The sequence below is a fragment of the Panulirus ornatus genome, chromosome 30, assembly GCF_036320965.1.
Source record: "Panulirus ornatus isolate Po-2019 chromosome 30, ASM3632096v1, whole genome shotgun sequence".
NCBI classification, from domain to species: Eukaryota; Metazoa; Arthropoda; class Malacostraca; order Decapoda; family Palinuridae; genus Panulirus; species Panulirus ornatus.
The window spans coordinates 4,445,134-4,465,436 of NC_092253.1; the positions used below are offsets into that span (position 1 = coordinate 4,445,134).

Consider the following 20,303-nt stretch of genomic DNA (forward strand, 5'->3'; position numbering starts at 1 on the left):
ATGTCTCCATGGTTGTTTAATTTGTTTATAAATGGGGTTGTTAGGGAGGTAAATGCAAGAGTCCTGGAAAGAGGGGCAAGTATGAAGTCTGTTGGGGATGAGAGAGCTTGGGAAGTGAGTCAGTTGTTGTTCGCTGATGATACAGCGCTGGTGGCTGATTCATGTGAGAAACTGCAGAAGCTGGTGACTGAGTTTGGTAAAGTGTGTGGAAGAAGAAAGTTAAGAGTAAATGTGAATAAGAGCAAGGTTATTAGGTACAGTAGGGTTGAGGGTCAAGTCAATTGGGAGGTGAGTTTGAATGGAGAAAAACTGGAGGAAGTGAAGTGTTTTAGATATCTGGGAGTGGATCTGTCAGCGGATGGAACCATGGAAGCGGAAGTGGATCATAGGGTGGGGGAGGGGGCGAAAATTTTGGGAGCCTTGAAAAATGTGTGGAAGTCGAGAACATTATCTCGGAAAGCAAAAATGGGTATGTTTGAAGGAATAGTGGTTCCAACAATGTTGTATGGTTGCGAGGCGTGGGCTATGGATAGAGTTGTGCGCAGGAGGATGGATGTGCTGGAAATGAGATGTTTGAGGACAATGTGTGGTGTGAGGTGGTTTGATCGAGTAAGTAACGTAAGGGTAAGAGAGATGTGTGGAAATAAAAAGAGCGTGGTTGAGAGAGCAGAAGAGGGTGTTTTGAAATGGTTTGGGCACATGGAGAGAATGAGTGAGGAAAGATTGACCAAGAGGATATATGTGTCGGAGGTGGAGGGAACGAGGAGAAGAGGGAGACCAAATTGGAGGTGGAAAGATGGAGTGAAAAAGATTTTGTGTGATCGGGGCCTGAACATGCAGGAGGGTGAAAGGAGGGCAAGGAATAGAGTGAATTGGAGCGATGTGGTATACAGGGTTTGACGTGCTGTCAGTGGATTGAATCAAGGCATGTGAAGCGTCTGGGGTAAACCATGGAAAGCTGTGTAGGTATGTATATTTGCGTGTGTGGACGTGTGTATGTACATGTGTATGGGGGGGGGTTGGGCCATTTCTTTCGTCTGTTTCCTTGCGGTACCTCGCAAACGCGGGAGACAGCGACAAAGTATAAAAAAAAAAAAAAAAAAAAAAATCTATACCTCATGTAGCTTATTCTATAACAAAGTGGGGTGGCTCATTGAGAGCCTCCTGGATGCACCACAGTCCTGGCATGTTGCAAGAGATTCTTCCACCAAGATAGCAATGTCACACACATATTCCTCATACTGTCCTTTATCAACTTCTGGTACATGCACTTCAAAACACTGCTACCTCCTGAATTCCTCATTCATCATTCCATTCATTCTATGAACTATGCCTGTGTCTCCTAAAATCAATCTTAAATTGCCTGCACTCTCCTAGTCACACTAACAATGCAAGTTTATAAACAGTTCCACTACATTTAACACTATAGTCCATAATTATTTACAAATCAAGTAAAACCAGGTAATTCACAAATTTACCCTTCTTTACTCATTTTACACCTCCCAGCATTTCCCTTCCTTCCATAACTACCCTGAACCATACTCAGTTTGCTGAGTGCTTCTATCAATCTCTCCATGGTCTACTTCTCCTTGTATCATCAATTCTACATATTGTATTTCATCTTCAATTACACTACAACACACTTTGGTATACATCTTTTTAATATGGACTGCCCAGGGGTGAGTGCATAGGTTCAACTCCTGGTTGTGGCAATCGGTCCACAGTCAACCCAGCTGTTCATCCACCCCTAGGGGTTGGTCAATGAAATGGGTACCTGGCTCTAGCTAGCATATATTCATATTTTTTTATACTTAATCGCTGTTTCCCACGTCAGCGAGGTAGTGCTGGGAAACAGACGAAGAATGGCCCATCCACTCCTATATATGTATATATACATACATATACATAAACGCCCATACACGCACATGTACAAACATATACATATCAACATATACATACACATCCACATACATATACATATATACACATGTACATATTCGTACTTGCTTTCATCCATTCCTGTCGCTACCCTATCACAAAGGAAAATAGCATCGCTACACCTTGCTTCAGTGAGGTAGTGCCAGGAAAACAGACAAAAAAGGCCACATTCATTCACATTCAGTTTCTAGCTGTCAGGTGCAATGCACCAAAACCACTGCCCTCTATCCATATCCAGGCCCCACAGACCTTTCCATGGTTTACTTTAGACGCTTCACATGCCCTGGTTCAGTCCAGTGACAGCACATCAACCTCAGTATACCACATTGTTCCAATTCACTCTATTCCTTGCACACCTCTCACCCCCCTGTATGTTTAAGACCTGATCGCTCAAAATCTTTTTTCACTCCATCCTTCTACCTCCAATTTGGTCTCCCACTTTTCCTTGCTCCCTTCACCTCTGACACATATATATCATTTATATCTATACTGAATTACTGTTTCCCATGTCAGTGAGGTAGCACCATGAAACAGACGAAGAATGGCCCATCCACTCATATAGACATTTATCTACTTTTGTTGCTGTCTCCCGTGTTAGCGAGGTAGTGCAAGGAAACAGACGAAAGAATGGCCCAACCCACCCACATACACATGTACATACATACACGTCCACACATGCAAATATACATACCTATACATCTCAACGTATACATATATATATACACACACAAAGACATACACACATGTACATAATTCATACTGTCTGCCTTTATTCATTTCCATCGCCACCCCACCACGCATGAAATAACAACCCCCTCCCCCCGCATGTGCACGAGGTAGCGCTAGGAGAAGACAACAAAGGCCACGTTCATTCACACTCAGTCTCTAGCTGTCATGTAATAATGCACCGAAACCACAGCTCCCTTTCCACATCCAGGCCCCACAGAACTTTCCATGGTTTACCCCAGATGCTTCACATGCCCTGGTTCAATCCATTGACAGCACGTCAACCCCGGTATACCACGTTGTTGCAATTCACTCTATTCCTTGCACGCCTTTCACCCTCCTGCATGTTCAGGCCCTGATCACTCAAAATCTTTTTCACTCCATCTTTCAACCTCCAATTGGGTCTCCCACTTCTCGTTCCCTCCACCCCTGACACATATATCCTCTTGGTCAATCTCTCCTCACTTATTCTCTCAATGTGACCAAACCACTTCAAAACACCCTCTTCTGCTCTCAACCACACTCTTTTTATTACCACACATCTCTCTTACCCTATTATGACTTACTTGATCAAACCACCTCACACCACATATTGTCCTCAAACATCTCATTTCCAGCACATCCACCCACCTCCGCACAACTCTATCTATAGCCCACGCCTCACAACCACATAACATTGTTGGAATCACTATTCCTTCAAACATACCCATTTTTGCTTTCCAAGATAATGTTCTCTACTTCCACACATTCTTCAATGCTCCCAGAACTTTCGCCCCTCCCCCACCCTATGATTCATTTCTGCTTCCATGGTTCCATCCGCTGCCAAATCCACTCCCAGATATCTAAAACACTTCACTTCATCCAGTTTTTCTCCATTCAAACTTACCTCCCAACTGACTTGTCCCTCAACCCTACTGCACCTAATAACCTTGCTCTTATTCACATTTACTCTCATAAACGCCAATAATTCACCATTATTTTCATAATACTTAACCGCTGTCTCCCATGTCAGCGAGACAGTGCAAAGAAACAGACGAGGAATGGCCCAACCCACCCACATACACATGTATATACACAAATGCCCACACACGCACATATACATTCATATACATTTCAACGTATACATATATATACATACACAGACATACACATATAAACACATGTAAGTATCCATATTTGCTGCCTTCATCCATTCCAGTCGCCCATACATGCACATATACATATCAACATATACACAAATACATACACATACAAAGACATATACATATATATACATGTACATATTCATACTTGCTTGCCTTCATCCATTCCTGGCACTAATCCACCCCACAGAAAACAGCATCGCTACCCCTGCTAATGGGATGGCCATGATTAAGGCCTCAGCTGCTTGTGCTGTCTCAGCTAACATAAAACAAAAAATCTTCAACTATACTACTAAACATCTCAACCAACCCATCATCTGACATAAATTCTACTTTACCATAAAATTTCAAAAGATTTTCATCCATTTTCCAATGATTTTTTTACATATTCTCAAATCTTTATTCTTTAGTCTATTGACCTTCCTAAGTCTATGCTAAATAAGATATCCTCTCTAAGCATTATATCCAATAAGCATATACCTTCCTGGTAAAGAAAGCTTTCAACTTATGCCCATATCTGCAGGAATCATGATCTATGTCTTTTACGGTTATTTCTCTTAATTTCAGAGCTTTTAAATTTTCAACCCACCTTTTTTTCTTGGCTGCTCAACTTGTCTTCTGCCATACTACTAGTGGTACTGCTTATCTGACGTTTTTATTTTTCACATATCCTGACCTACTCATACTTGGGTTTCACATTCACAAATCAGAGCAAGTACAAACACTCTTTCATTGATGTGACTTTTCTGCACAGTATGCACTGAAATTCTTTTCATGTCACAAAATATATCAAAATAAATTTGTTCATTATTCAAACTCCAATTGCACTTGGATAATCAAAGATCACTTTCTTTTAAAAAATTGTAAATGTAAAGTTTCTTGTATGCAATGTCTGACTATAATGGGGCATCTATATATCTACTGCATCAACCAGAGTATAATATAAGATATATCAATAGTCTATCAAGGAGTACCTACCAGCCTGGAGATGGGTGATAACAGAGGAACACAAATTGAGACAAAACTTAGTTGACAGCTGACTAAGCACTTTCATAGCTGGGTCACTGCTGGAATCCTCAGTACCTTCACTGTCATTAGGAGCACCATCACTGCACAAGAAAATTTCATGTAGTGAGAAAATCCAAGAAATCCATGTCTGTATATAATGTCATGGAGATAAATTTGCATCATCCAAATGCTATACAATTTGAAGAATAGGTAGAAAAAACAACAATGAATGTTTTTCAGCAAATCTTCAAGTACTGCTGCATATCCTCTTGAGGAAATGTGTGCAGCCATTCTATATATATATTACCATCTCTGAATGCAGGGTATAACATTACTGGATTTAGATTTCCTTGATAGACAACCTGGGATACAAAAGGAATTTATTGGACTATGAATCAGTAATGAATACTCTAAATACATATAATACAGGATTCACATATATGCAAGCATGGTCAGAAATTTTCAGCAGCTATATGTCCATTACTGCCACACATATCAACACTTCAATATGCTATTCAGTGCAACTGTTTTGACATGCTTCATAATCAGTCATATAAAATCTGCATGCAGGATTCAAAGTATTATCATAAATTACCACCAAATACACTAAAAAGTAAGAAAAAGTAAAACTACAAAAAAATGTGATACACTAATGAAACCAGATAAAAATGTTCAAAACTTTAGCTTTTAGTGACTTTTGTAATGAATAAGTGTGGAAAGACAGATTACTATCTCGGAGAGCAAAAATGGGTGTGTTTGAAGGAATAGTAGTTCCAACAACATTATATGGTTGCAAGGCATGAGGTATAGATATGGTTGTATGGAGGTGATTCGATGTGTTAGAAATTAAATGCCTGAGTACAATATGTGGTGTGAGGTGGTTTGATCGAGTTAGTAATGAAAGGGTAAGAGAGATATGTGTTAATAAAAAGAGTGTGGTTGAGAAAGCAGAAGAGGGTGTGTTGAAATGGTGAAGACATAATGAGAAAATAAGTGAGGAAAGGTTGACAAAGAGGAAATACATGTTAGAGGGAGCAAGGAGAAGCACAAGACCAAATTGGAGGTGGAAGGATGGAGTGAAAAAGATTTTGAGCAATTGGAGCCTGAACATACAGGAGGGTGAAGGGCATGCATCCAAAAGAAGAAACTGAAAAGGGAGCCATGTGAGGATTTTTCCCTCTATGACTCAGTCATCTGTTCTTGACGCTGCCTTACTGACGTGGGAAACGGCGAATATGTACAAAAAGAAAAAATTTAGTATTTGGCGATAACCACGATGTAGCATGTAGAACAGACAAACAGAGGCCTCATTTGCTCACATCCATTCTCTAGTTATCATGAATAATCCACGGAAACTACAGTTTCCAATCCACAACCAGGCCCTTCAGACCTTTCTGTGGTGTCCTCTGGATGCTTCATATGCCTGGTTCAGTTCACTGACAACACATCACCCATGTAAGCCACATTATTCCAGTTCAATCTATCCCATGCATACCTTTCACCCTCCTGTATGCTCAGGCCCCAAGCATTCATAATCTTTTTTCAATCCATCCTTCCACCTTCAATTTTGTTTCCCTCTTCTCCCTGTTCCCTCCACATCTGACACATAGTTCTTCATTCTGTGATAAAGAACAAAACACTCAATATCTCAGAGTACAGGCATGCAAAAATATACAAATGATAAAATGAAGGGGGTGGGAGCCCACATGTAATTCATATCGAGCAACCATCAGCAGCCTGCTTAGCACTCCATGCTGATGAAGCCCTCTGAACTTTTAAACTCTCTCAGAAGGATGTCAGAGGCTTGAGTGTACTCTTACTCAGTTTCTCTTTACTGACTTGTGGATATATTTCCAATAATAAGAAAAAAAACACTTGATCAAACCTGAAAATCCTAATTTTTTGAGGTAGGGTAAGGGAACCAACCCCAAAAACTCAAGGGTCATTAGAAATCTGCATGAAAATGATATACTGCTTGTCAAGTAGGTAGAACTTGAGTGATTAAAACTATTCATGGTGCACGTGGCAACAAGCAGAAGTTTGGTTATATTGCAAAACAATCATTAACTTTTAGCATTCAATCAGCTCCCACAGAGCAATTATACATAATTAGAGAAACTCTTCTGAACAATAGTATTGGTCTGTCCACCTGAAATCATGACTGAGGCTTAGTGCACTAACATCTCAAAGAATGAATAACAAATGATGCTTCAGAAATCTAATGGTACTCTGTGCTGAGAAAGAACTCTCATTTATCCAAATTTTTTTCTTTATCTCCATCTGACAACAACATATGTTTAAGCTCATGCAAATAAAATCCTAGCTTATCTGCTGAAATCCTCATGAACAGCTATTAAAAGTACACAACTGTGTGATGACCAAACTAGGATCATACAAGTAAAACTTACACTCATCTAATGGTCTCAAGTTACTCAGATAATTATGTTAAGTTTCTAATAATGATACTAAACAAGGACATTTCCTGCTATATACTCATGCCTTTCTATCCACCTGCCAAGGTGTTCCACAATCTTCTGTGTATTTCTGGCTTCCAGAACATATGGAAAAGAAAGCATAAAGAAACACATGTTGAGCCCTTCATGATGGTTAAACACATGCTGGAGACTGGTATAGCATTCAAGCAACACCACTGACCCAAACAGTAGAAGTGCCAAGGGGTAGACAGTGCGGGGTAGGTGTGTGAGCAAGAGGTCCTCCAACTGTGCCAGCGGTAGGGCGTGCGACAACCAAAGAGAGATACCCTCCTGGAGGACGTGCCTCATGCCTGTCTGCGACTCTTCTGTCTGTAGTCTCAAGTAGTGATCTATTATCCGGACTGCTTCACTGACTAGGCTATTAACAGGAGTAGAGGTAAAAATGGCAAATGAATTAATTAATAAGTAGAATGAGAGTCAACAATGAAAGCATGAATTATCATGATATTGTGGGTATTTTCTTTGTTGAAGGAACCTTAGGATTAGATTCTGACCAATGCAGATGTAAAAGGGAAATATCCATAAAAAATTTGCAATTCTTGAAAAAGTGATGCATTCTTGGGGGTAAAATTTATCAAGAATCAATTCTAAATCTGTACTAATATCCTTGTAATATCTGTATACCTTAGAGCAACCATATACTGTATACTTGCTGTTTATTGGACTAATTCTCCTAAACTACCTTTCAATTATCACCACTCCACTCAGTCTATATTTCCCTGCTATTGGAAGTAGTGCAACTTTGGGCTGCAGAAGCCTTTATAAAGGTCCTGGAAAACACCAGGTCATTTTCATGGAAACTGGCCTAAGGGAAAATATGAATAAAATCAATCTATGTCCTTTCCTCATTCTTTAAAAGACTCTTATTGTATTTTACCTGCAAGTATGATCTTTAAACCAAAACCACTTATATTATCTACTAATCTGGAAAAGAAAAGATTTCTTTCATAATGTATTTATAAAACAGACTTCAGATGATCTATTTCCACAACCAGATTACCAAGAGTTCAATACACACACCTGAATTGCAAGCAGAGTAAAGCTTGTACAGCTTCAATATTAACCTCCATCTCTAACTCAAGCATATGGCAAAAGAAGTCCAACTGCAGAACACAACTGTCAACATCAGCTACAATAGCAAGCTAACAACGAAACTCTTGAAGGTACTTTGTTTACATCCTTTTCCTCTTAAAACTTGAGAAAAGGTCATTGAGTTAGGCAAATTTAATCTCTGCAAAATGTAATAAATTGGAGTACAATCTAAATAATGCACATGCTGCCTAAATGACCACTGAAGGAATGGAAATTGTGAGAGAGTTATCTATGACATTTGAAGTGGGGATACTGAATGACTGACTAAGGCAGAGGGTTTTGTGGGTGATGGGTCCCTATGCACATACATTACTGAGCCTTGTATAAGGCACTTCTTTCCACTGTCTATTAATAACCTTCTTTTTTCACAAAATCTATATCTGAGATTTAGGCTTAGGGGCCACTAAATACCTGTTAGTGAAACTGACTAATCTTAAAAAATAAAAATTTGCTCTCAAATGTAAACCATAAGAAAATTTGGGTAATTGATTTTGAGTGATTCTCAACAAGGATACAATTCCTTGATCACTAAAATCTGAATACAAAAACAGAATCTCAAAACACTAAAGCAAATGATGAAATGTACTGAATGAAAATGAAAGATGAACAAATTTGTAATAGAAACCTTGTATCTGGAGGGGGTGAACTCTTTCCTTTTTCTTGACTAAAACTGTTCTCATCCTTTACACTTTTATCTTCCTCATTTTCTTTTGTGCTTTCACTCTCTTCAACTGAAGGCCCAATGTCTTTCTTATAGAGACCATCACTTTGCTTCAACAATGCACAAAGATGGTGGTGCATGGCCTGGCTGTACTGTCGTTCAAGAGTGTACAATGTAGCCAAGGCCTGGTGGGCTTCTGCTTCTTGCAGCTGTATGAAAGAGACACAAGGTAAAATCAAGAAACCACAGCTATGTCAGAGCAACACAAATTCCCCTGCCAAGTAATCTCCACAAAAACGAATACCAAATTTAAAAATCTTTAAATCTTAATAAGATGCAAAGACAGTGATTGGTCACCATAGGGAGGCATATGTGCATATATATCAGTATGCACATACAGTTTGGCACCTCTAAATTTGAATCAAGTTTAGGTATAACAAATACCCTCATCATGTCTGAACAAAGTTCAATATGACTCAGGAAAGCAAACTTAAAAACATGCATGATTAACATAAAAATATGAACAAACACAGAGGTATTATATTTGTTTTATTATACTTAATCACTGTTTCTTGTGTCAGCAAGGTAGCACCAGAAAACAGATGAAGAAATGGCCCATCCACTCATATATACACACACTCTCTAGCTGTCATGTGTAGTGCACTGAAACCACAGCTCCCTATCCACATCCAGGCCCCATAAACCTTTCCATGGTTTACCGCAGACGTTTCACATGCCCTGGTTCAGTCTATTGATAGCACGTCGACTCCAATAAACCAGTGTACCAAGTCACTCTATTTCTTGCATGCCTCTCACCCTCCCTTATGTTCAGGCCTTGAATGCTCAAAATCCTTTTCACTCCATCCTTCCACTCTTTTTATATCCACACATCTCTCTTACCCTTTCATTACCTTCTTGCTCAAACCACCTCACACCACATACTGTCCTCAAACATTTCATTTCCAACACATCCACCCTCCTCCACACAACTCTATCCATAGCCCATGCCTCGCAACCATATAACATTGCCAGAACTACTATTTCTTCAAACATACCCATTTTTGCTCTCTGAGATATCGTTCTCTCCTTCTACACATTCTTTGTCTGCTTCCTGGTGCTGCCTCACCAATGTAGGAAATGGCAATCAAATATGGTAATATATATAAATATATATGTGTCAGAGGTGAAGGGAGGACCAAACTGGAGGTGGAAGGATGGAGTGAAAAAGATTTTGAGCAATTGAGGCCCGAACATACAGGAGGGTGAGAAGCATGCAAGGAAAAGAGTGAATTGGAACGATGTGGTATACTGGGGCGACGTGCTGTCAATTGATTGATTCAGGGCATGTGAAGCATCTGGGGTAAACCAGGAAAGGTCTGTGGGGCCTGGATGTGGAAAGGGAGCTGTGGTTTCGGTGCATTACACAAGACAGTTAGAGACTGAGTGTGAACGAATGTGGTCTTTTTTGTCTTTTCCTGGTGCTACCTCACTGGAGGGGGATGCTATTTCATGAGTGCTTAGGTGGCGAAGGGAATGGATGAAGGCAGCAAGTATGAATGGAATATGTACATGTGTATATATGTATATGTGTGTATGTACATGCATGTATACATTGAAATGTTTAGGTATATATATATGTGTGTGTAGTGGGCATTTATGTATATACATGTGTATGTGGGTGGGTTAGGCCATTCTTTCGTCTGTTTCCTTGTGCTACCTCACTAAGGAAATAAAAGAAAAAATAAGAATACTTATCCATGGGATGGAAAAAGCTGGTCTGGTAGTAAGCATTTTGTCCCCAATATATCAAAGAGATTTCACAGCTGTTGGGCACACAAGAGTGAGCAGGTTGATGATTTCATCTCTGTGGCAGTCTCTGACTGGCCAAAGGAAGGCTTGAAAAGTGGTAGGGGTGGATAGTTAAGGGTGAAAAAATCCAGTGCTACTTCACCGTAAACACCGAGGGTTCAATATATACTACAACTTAAGAACTTTTTGTTGATAGGTAACTTACCATATTTGTGATATTTTTTATGTTGAAGCTGCCATGAAGAAATGTTAGTGCAGTGTGCAAAGCACAGTCACCATACGAGCCATCATCCACATCATCTGCTCTAGCGCTTCCTCTATCTTCTTTTGGCCCATCTATGGTGTCCAATCGCACTTGACACAACCACCAGTGGGCCCCACCTTTTGGCTAAAGAAAGAAAATAATAAGGTGAGAGTAGCTGCATATTATCTTACAGCAAACAATGAGAGAAAAATTCAAATTTCTAAATAAAATCATCACCATGTACTCAAATTTTCATATCAAACATGGAATGAAAACTGACAGACATCTTAACCAGTGGGTGAAACTGAAGCAAAAAAAGAACACAGAAATAATCTTATCAGAGGGTACCTTTTAATCAATCAAACTAAACTCTTAATTTAATCTTCTCATAAATTACAAACAATGCAATATCATCCTATACATTTCAGAACACTTCTTCATTGCTCTACAACTTCAGTGAGTTCCTTACGTAGTCATGTCTAAACAACCTGATTCCTAAATCTCTTTTTCATCACTTACATACATACCAAATCCAAAATATATTTCCCGAGGAGTTAAAAAATGTTCAAATTACACAGAATATGTATGAAAACTGTACTTTGAATGTATATGAGATGAACCTACCAATAAACAAGTGATGGCCTACTGATATATATTTTATGGTCCAGAGCATTAAACACATATGCCAGATAATGTGCTTACTTTTTCATCACTACATGCTGACACACCATAGTGTTGAGGGGGTGAGCTAGGGTGAGGTGGGAGACCATTTATTGTTCTTGGAGACTCACAGTTTGAGTGTACACTATGAGGAACTTTCAACACACGTTTTGTGGTCCTCAGCATGAAGACACGTCCTGCCTGTCCCCTGTCTTCCTCTGTGGTACTGCTTTTACCTAACTAAAGAAAAGAAAACTCACATCAGGTTTCCCATTTCTGTTTAATCACAGGGTTGCTTCCCTGGCTTAGAAAGGGCAACCTAAAACTTAAGCAAACACAGAAAAAAAAATCCTCATGACTGCACAATCAGATCAACCTATTATGGTTGCCAAAAGAGTGCTTCCATTTGGTTGCCAACAAATTTTGATCTGACACAAAAGAAGGATGTTTCTAACTGGTTCAATTTTTCTTTTTTGGCATGGACTAGAGAATACACTTTTGTCTTCTTTTATAGCTTGAATGATGGAGTATGCAATTCAAAGTTCTAAATTTTATCATTTTTGCTAATGACTTACATTGTTAAAGAAAAAAAGTGTAATTTCTCATATTAAGTTTTTACTTTGAAATACCTTATCTATGATAAGCAAATAACAGTTAAAACAGTAACATGTACATGCATGTACTGTATGTGTATAAGGATATCCAATAATTATAATAAATTTCATTTCACTAGTAAAATTTTGTTAATTTTCTTCACCCTAGGACTACATGAAGTTCAGAGATGAGGAAAGGTAGGTAAGTAACATGAGCTAGCCCCACACTTTACAGCTATGTAAAGAAATTTGTGTTATAATTCACATGTGCTATATTTCTTACCAAGAGTCTACTCATCAAGTGCATACTGGCACATACCTTTTATGGGAATTAATTTTCCAGAACTGGGGCTCCTAACCCCACAGGCTGGAAAAGGGTATGGGTACCCAGTTTCTGTGGTGTAGACTTGCTACCCCTTCTACCACAATCTTATCATATAAAATCTTTTAAAACACAGAAAAGCAACACCATATTGCAAAATGCAATGAAATAAAACATTACACTATGTCCCAACAAGCATGGATAGAACAGTTTGAGCTGGATTAATATGAACTGGATTAATATGAGCTGGATTAATATGAACAGCAACATGCTGTCAATGGGTCGAATCAGGGCTTATGAAGTGGTCAAGGTATACTGTAAGTAGTCTGTGGAACTTGGTTATGGATGGTACCCTCTGCTTTCATTACATTATTTATGACAGCCAGAAAGTGGATGTGCGCAAATAAGTCTGCTGTTCATTTGTTCGTGATGCTACCACACTAAGGCAGGAAAGGCAATTAGTATAAAAAAAGAAAGCCCAGCAGTGCTGGCAGGATGTTTTTGTTAACTAAAACAGTGAAACAGTTACTCCAAAAAGAAAAAGATGGATAAAGATGCATGTACCTGTGAATAATAGTTGGAACCCCATCCCCATAGCTGTCCCTGAGATTCAAGAGCAAGGGTAAAGTCTGCTCCACAAGCTATATCAGTAATGTAGGCTTCATCTAGAATACGAGTGGGACTTGAAACTTCCCGCCGGTTTCCTGTACCTGTAAATACAGAAATCTTAAATATATACCAAATCAAATACTTTATAAATCTTTCATAATCTATAAAAAATCAAATCGATTCACAGAACATTCACTAAAAAGCCAGGAGTTATACCAATGATCAAAGTAAGAGTAAGTTAAGATTTTGGAGCAAATAAATAACCTTCATAAATTTTGCTAATTGGCTAACCTGAAATACTCCAGCATAGAAAAGACGAAAGCTCCAAAGGAAAGACTTGAATGACCTTGACCCTTAAAGGGCATTAATTTTCCTCGATTCCTCTTAAAGGCTTTATGAACATCTATATTTTTGCATGAAAGATTATGATAAAAACAATAAAAATCCAAAATGTATCCTAATTGACTTTGAGTGCTGATGGCTACATTAAATTTCCTTTAACCTTCTTAGAAGGTGAGTTTTGTGAAAAAAAAGTCATGAAATGATCGAGGGCACATGGGAAGAAATACATATGACCACACTGGAAATGAAATGTCTGAGGACTGTATGTGGTGTGAGATGGGTTCATTATGTATGGAATGACAATATAAGAAAGAAATGTGGTAGTTGGAACAGTCTGACTGAGAAAGCTGAGTGAACGTGCTTATGTGGTTCAGACACAAGAGACAAATGAACAAAGTGACAAAGAGGATCTTAGGGTCACAAGTGGAGGAAGGATAACACATGGGAAGATCAAAAAGGTGGAAGGATGGAGTGAGGGATATTTTCTGGGGCATCAGTGTATGAATATTCAGGAAGGTGAAAGGAAGGTACAAGACAGAATTAAATGGATTGATATGAAATATGGGGATGACATGGTGTTAATGGACTGAAACAAAGCATAAGGAGTGGTCAAGGTAAAACATGGAATGGCCTGTGGGGCTTGGTAGTGGATAGTAGACTCTGGTTTCAGTATATCTTACATAAATGCTGTCAATGTGCACAAATGAGGCCACTGACTTTTTCTTGATGAAACATCACTATGGCAGAAGAAGCATTTAGACTTACAAAAATAAAGCTGGTAAATACAGATAAAAGAATGGTAAAGAAAACATACTTTTTGTAGCAGTCTGCAAATCTTCAATTTGGTAGGGAAAGTTATTCTTTTATGATATTTACATACAAAAAAAGTGTTAACTCGTCAACTGGTTGAAAGATGAAAATATCTTACCAAGTTGCCCTGACATGTTCCTTCCCCAGGCATATAAGGCTCCATGTGTTGTCAGAAGGATGCAGTGTTGGCTTCCACATGCAACTGCTCTCACTGCACCAAAGCCATGGGGCATCTCTACTTCTTGCGGCAAAAGGTGACCAAGATCACTGGGATCACATGACGGTACAGTATTTGCACTGACTATTCTTGGCCCACTGGTTGTTACTGGGTCTGTAAGATACAATTAATACTGTACATAATTTAAAACAATTTCATGTATAATTCTGAGAAAAAAATTTAATGAATTACTACTGCATATCAGAGTAAACCAATCTCATCAATACATTAGCCTCAAAACACTAAGGACAAAATCTTTGTACACAAGTATTTCTAACTCCCTGATTACAGAGATGAACCATGACTATAATTTCCTACCACAGAGTTTGAAATACAGGGTGTGGGAAAAATAATTATGATGGCATATGGAAGGAAAACAGTTGAGATTCTAAGGGCATGAAACATGTATGACATGTATAAACCCAAGCCCCTTTCTATGGGACTCCTGCTGCTATTACTGCTGCTCTAGTACCAGAAGTAGGAAAATGATGGACTCCTTTAGAGAGAAATTCCTTAACGAGATTGTATAGTATGCATGACCAAAGGTGTGGTGCCTGACTGGCAAAATGCCTGTAGAGTGCCACTATGTAAAGGTTAAGGGATAAAAAGTGGGTCTAAATCACTGAAGAACAAGTCTACTGAGTACACTTGGTGAGACACATGAGAGAGTTGTGATTGAGAGGGTGGTGATATAGCATCAGACTGTAGAACAATGTGGCTTCAGGAGTGGTAAAAGACGTGTGGACCACCTGGTTCCTTTGAAAAATTTGAGAAATACCTGGAGAAGGAGAGGGATTTATACATGGCATTTCTGAATCTCAAGACAGCACTAGATACAGTTAAGATAGGTGTGACAAATATATTGCAAGGGAGGAAAGCTACTAGATGTAGTGAGGAGTTTTCATAATGTGTCTGCATCAAAGATACTGATGACATTATGGCTGTTCAATCCCCTTGCAGAAGGTGTAGTGAGGAAGGCAAATGCAAGGGTCTTGGAGTGGGAGGTGGGTCTAGTAGCTGGAGGTAGTGAGGAGCCTAAGAGGTGAGCCAATTGCTGTTTGCAGATGACACAGATCTGGTGGGAGACTTGAGAAAAAACTCTAGAATCTTGAGTTTGAATTGGTATGTGTGAAGAGTAAGCTGAGAGTTGATGTGATTAACAGTAAGGTAATGAGGTATAGCAGGCAATTGAGACAGAATACTTTGAATGTAAGACTGGAAAGAGTTTGGAAAAAGTGGAGTGCTTTTGGTACCTAGGAATGGATATGGCAGTTTGTGGAACTTGGAAGCTGAAGTGAGTCATGAGGTGGGAAAGATCCTGGGTACGCTGAGGAGCGTGTATAATGAGAGGTAATTGTCTGCTAAACTTAAGGATCTTCTTGGTCCCTGAATACTGTTCCAACATAAGATTTGTCTGATGCCTAATGATAGTCTTTCAGTGCCTTTGACAGATAATATCTTAATAATAATTTTGGTATTACTGTATTGTGGGCCATTGCATATCAACATGTTGTTGAGCCAAATTTCAAGATTTAGGGTACATGTTAGGACAAAACTAATGCCTCTCAGTAATATGAGATTTGAAAAAAAAATATGTTTTCAATAAAAATTACATTATTTTCATCACTGATATTGATATATTTGAAGATATTGTAAGGTTTTTCATTCAAAATGCTTTTTACATTGATGCCAAAGCTAATTAATATTATATTTCTACCCCATAAGTATTTGGATTATTGTTTGGAATCATATGACATCTGCTGATTGTCAGTCATCATCTATAGGATGCTAGATTTATTTTCAAGTAATTCATGCAGGTATGCCATTGGTATGGTACCTTGGTTTAGTTTTAAGTACAAACACATTTTTGTGTTCCCATAGCTGGACAGGACGCTCTGCTTCATTTACACTGAAAAAGATTAAGAAAATCCGTTTCAGTGTATGACTCCATTTGGTATAAATGTATCTAATGGGGCACTGTGTGGGAATTTGACTTGAATACAATTTCAAACTATTCTGCCAGCACTTTCACATTCAAAGTCACACTCAGGACTGGGTGATTACTTAGCCTTCCCTTTCTTTATTAATATAAATACTGGTCTTTGAATGCTGGTAACATTTCAGTTTAGGAGCAACACAGAAAGAAATACCAATAAAAAATTATCTTTTTTCCCCCAGCATCAAAAATGTAGGAAAAGCAGGTTTTTGTGGGAAAGTGATGGAAATTATACTAATTTTCAAAGAACTGGTAGCGTCAAATTATTGTAATAGTTCTGCATCTTGGCTGGAACTTCATGAGTTATTCTTATCTTAATATGCACTCCATGGAATACCTGGACTATTTTCTTTCAATTCTTCAAAGAATATGGTCTAGTCTTCCCAAGGGAATCAAATTTGGGGCACTTACAGATACAGACAATATACAGAAAATAAACCAAACTTACTTTCTTCACTTTTTGAACTGTTGATAGCTGAGGTATCTTCACTTTCACATGATGAAAGATTTGAGCTATGACTATTGCTTGTGCTGGTAGAATTGGTACATTCCCCAGTTTCATTCCCCAGCACAACATTCCTATCACTTTCCCCTTCCCCATTTTCTATCAATTTTTCTGGAGATGGCTCAGGAGATATAACAAAAGACTTGGCACCATCACTTTTGTCACTGTCCTCATCTTCAGGCAGTGTTAGGATTGTATCTTCATTATCATCTACAGTTGTACTTAGGGTTGTTTCATCACAGAGATGTTCACTGCTGTCAGCACAATTTACTGGCTCAGATATAACATTAGCACCATTGGTATTAACATCACTCTTATCTTCATCAAGAGTTCCACAGGCTTCTTCACTCCCCTCTACTTCTTTGTCATTTTCAACTCCAAGGTCAACACTATTTCCAAGCTTATTTTCTACCATCTGTTTACCATCCCCATTGTTTCTTTTACCCCCTTCTGCAGCTTGCTGTGTTGTCCTTGCACGTCTCTGCAGCTGGGCCTGGACTCGCAGACATGCAGGATTGTTACCCCACATGTAAACTTTGTGGTTTTTGGTTACAGCAATCTTGAAAAAGAAATAAGTATCAAAATAACAATAACTTCTTTCCCCTGTATAATTACATATTTAGCCGATATACTCCACGGACAGCACAGAAAATCACTTTACTAATGGAGAGAAGAATATCAAAAAACCTAGCTTCATATAGAAAAACTTTCTAGGTCAAATTATCATCACCATTAAAGTTTCACTAAGGTAATCATAACAGCCTGTGCAATTGAATTCTAACAATATTCAATGTACCTTTAGCTATCATTAAGAATGGGGACCCATACACAATCATTTAGCATGGGGACCCAAGCACGGTTTCTTGCATGCATCAAAATACTTACACACTTCTTTACACTTACATGTAGCTAAAATTTCTATTAAGTTCATACTCACTCTGTCCTTGCATCTCATTTTCAATCTCCTCTGCCTCATTAACTTCACATCACACATGTTTAAATACATCACTCATTCACCTCACATACATTCCTTCTACATGACAAAACCACCTTAAATCTTTCATGTTATCAACAACTCTATTCTCAATGTGATACCTCAACCTGACAATCTTATTTCTCACGATGTCTTCACTCTTTATCTTTCATTCCCCAGTATTTGTAGTTTCTCACTCTACCAACTCTTTTTGACACATTCAAATATTAGGAAATTCAACCTTCATTGCTTACACCCATCTTATCACTATATTATCAAACTTCCTCATTTCATTTCCGATACATCAAATTACTGAACCACACTTTGTAGCATACCCCACCAAATCAACTAGCTCATATACTTTCTCTTCATTACTTTTGTTAGGGAACAGCCATATAGCTTATCTTTAGGAAATCCTCCTCCAATCCTACATCACCAAAAGCACTCCTGATTCAAGTGAAAATCACAACTCTTTTCAACTATCATTCAACCATGATTCATGATCAATGGAGTTTTCCTAAAAAAAAAAAAAAAAGCCTCTTTTAATTTTATTATCATTGTCATTTCAACTCCTTTCATTTACACAGAATTCCAAAAGTAATTTAGACAATGCATGCATCAAAATGGTATTGCAGATACAACAATATCCCTATCTTCCATTTCCTTCTCTTTCTTCAGTTACATTGCAGATACAACAATATCCCTATCTTCCATTTCCTTCTCTTTCTTCAGTTACAGTTCTGTATTACCAACAATTACAAATTTCATTTCACCTTTGGAGACATACAACAATTATATAAGCATAAAAACTGGTGTCTTATCCTAAATCCAACCCTAAGCAACTCATTCCTGTTTCTTTTCACATGCATTCCACTCTTATCAAAACCCTTCACTTCAAACAGCTCTCCTAAAGTGATACACTCATAACATATCTACCATCTCTATTGTGTCCAAACCATTTCAACACACCCTTTTCTGCTCTCTCAACCACACTCTTTTTATTTCCACACATCTCTCTTACCCTTTCATTACTTACTCGATCAAACCACCTCACACCACATATTGTCCTCAAACATTTCATTTCCAACACATTCACCCTCCTCCGCACAACCCTATCTACAGCCCATGCCTCGCAACCATATAATGTTGTTGGAACTACTATTCCTTCAAACATACCCATTTTTGCTCTCTGAGATAACATTCTCTCCTTCCACACATTCTTCATTGCTCCCAGAACCTTTGTCCCCTCCCCCACCCTGTGATTCACTTCTGCTTCCATGGTTCCATTCGCTGCTACATCCACTCCCAGATATCTAAAACACTTCACTTGCTCATTTTTCATACTTATTTGCTATTTTCCAAGATTTATTACAAAAGCATTAAATAAATAGACAGACAAGAAAATGTGGAATAGAAACCTTCCTTACATTCTGAAAATAACCAGCAGAAAGGTGAGTAGCAGGTCCAGGTAGTGGAACCTTCTCTGGCCTTGTCACTTTCACAATGCCTCCATTTCCTATTTGACCATATGTACCACACCCCCAGGCATACACATCTCCATCTAAGGACATTGCCACACTGTGGGCATAACCACCATCTGCCAACACGATATGCTGGAAAGAAAAAGAGAATATTAGTACATTATTTACAATTATTCCCTTATTTCAAAACATTATATACAAGATATGTAGAGAATATCTATCAATAAACCTATATCTGTATCTATCCAACAGCAGGGCACATAAACAAGATTCTCCTTCCAACAATATCTTCAAGCAACTTAACCCTTTGGGTGCAACAGTTCAAATCTCTTACTGTAAGTTTCATTTCCCATAAGCACGACTGTTGGAAACTCTCTGCACCTACTTAAAATGTTAACCTTCATAGCTTTTTTTGTTGGCTGACATGGTATGGGCAACTGAATGCTCAAATAAAGGACACATCATTTAAGCTATGTATCTATTCATTTTCATAACACTTGATTGCCATTTCCCATGTCAGCGAGGTAGTGCCAGGAAAAAATTAAAGAATGGCCCATCCACACACATACATATACATAAACGCCCATACACACACATATACATATCAACACATATACATACATATACATACAGAGATATACCTCCTGCTTCAGTGAGACAATGCCAGGAAAACAGATAAA

General features: G+C 38.4%; 1 protein-coding gene across 3 annotated transcripts in view; it reads right to left on the reverse strand.

Moving 5' to 3' along the window:
- The window catches only part of ca (RCC1 and BTB domain containing protein claret), a 53,045-nt gene that overhangs the window by 6,337 nt on the left and 26,405 nt on the right, over positions 1 to 20,303 (reverse strand). For all 3 annotated transcript variants that reach the window (XM_071679620.1, XM_071679619.1, XM_071679621.1), the window contains exons 16-24: positions 19,570 to 19,755; positions 17,113 to 17,728; positions 14,570 to 14,782; positions 13,255 to 13,400; positions 11,818 to 12,015; positions 11,077 to 11,259; positions 9,027 to 9,271; positions 7,470 to 7,667; positions 4,785 to 4,915 (exon numbers count right to left, since the gene is read on the reverse strand). In XM_071679620.1, the coding sequence (XP_071535721.1) occupies positions 4,785 to 4,915; positions 7,470 to 7,667; positions 9,027 to 9,271; positions 11,077 to 11,259; positions 11,818 to 12,015; positions 13,255 to 13,400; positions 14,570 to 14,782; positions 17,113 to 17,728; positions 19,570 to 19,755 (2,116 nt within the window). The remainder of the gene's footprint in view (positions 1 to 4,784; positions 4,916 to 7,469; positions 7,668 to 9,026; positions 9,272 to 11,076; positions 11,260 to 11,817; positions 12,016 to 13,254; positions 13,401 to 14,569; positions 14,783 to 17,112; positions 17,729 to 19,569; positions 19,756 to 20,303) is intronic.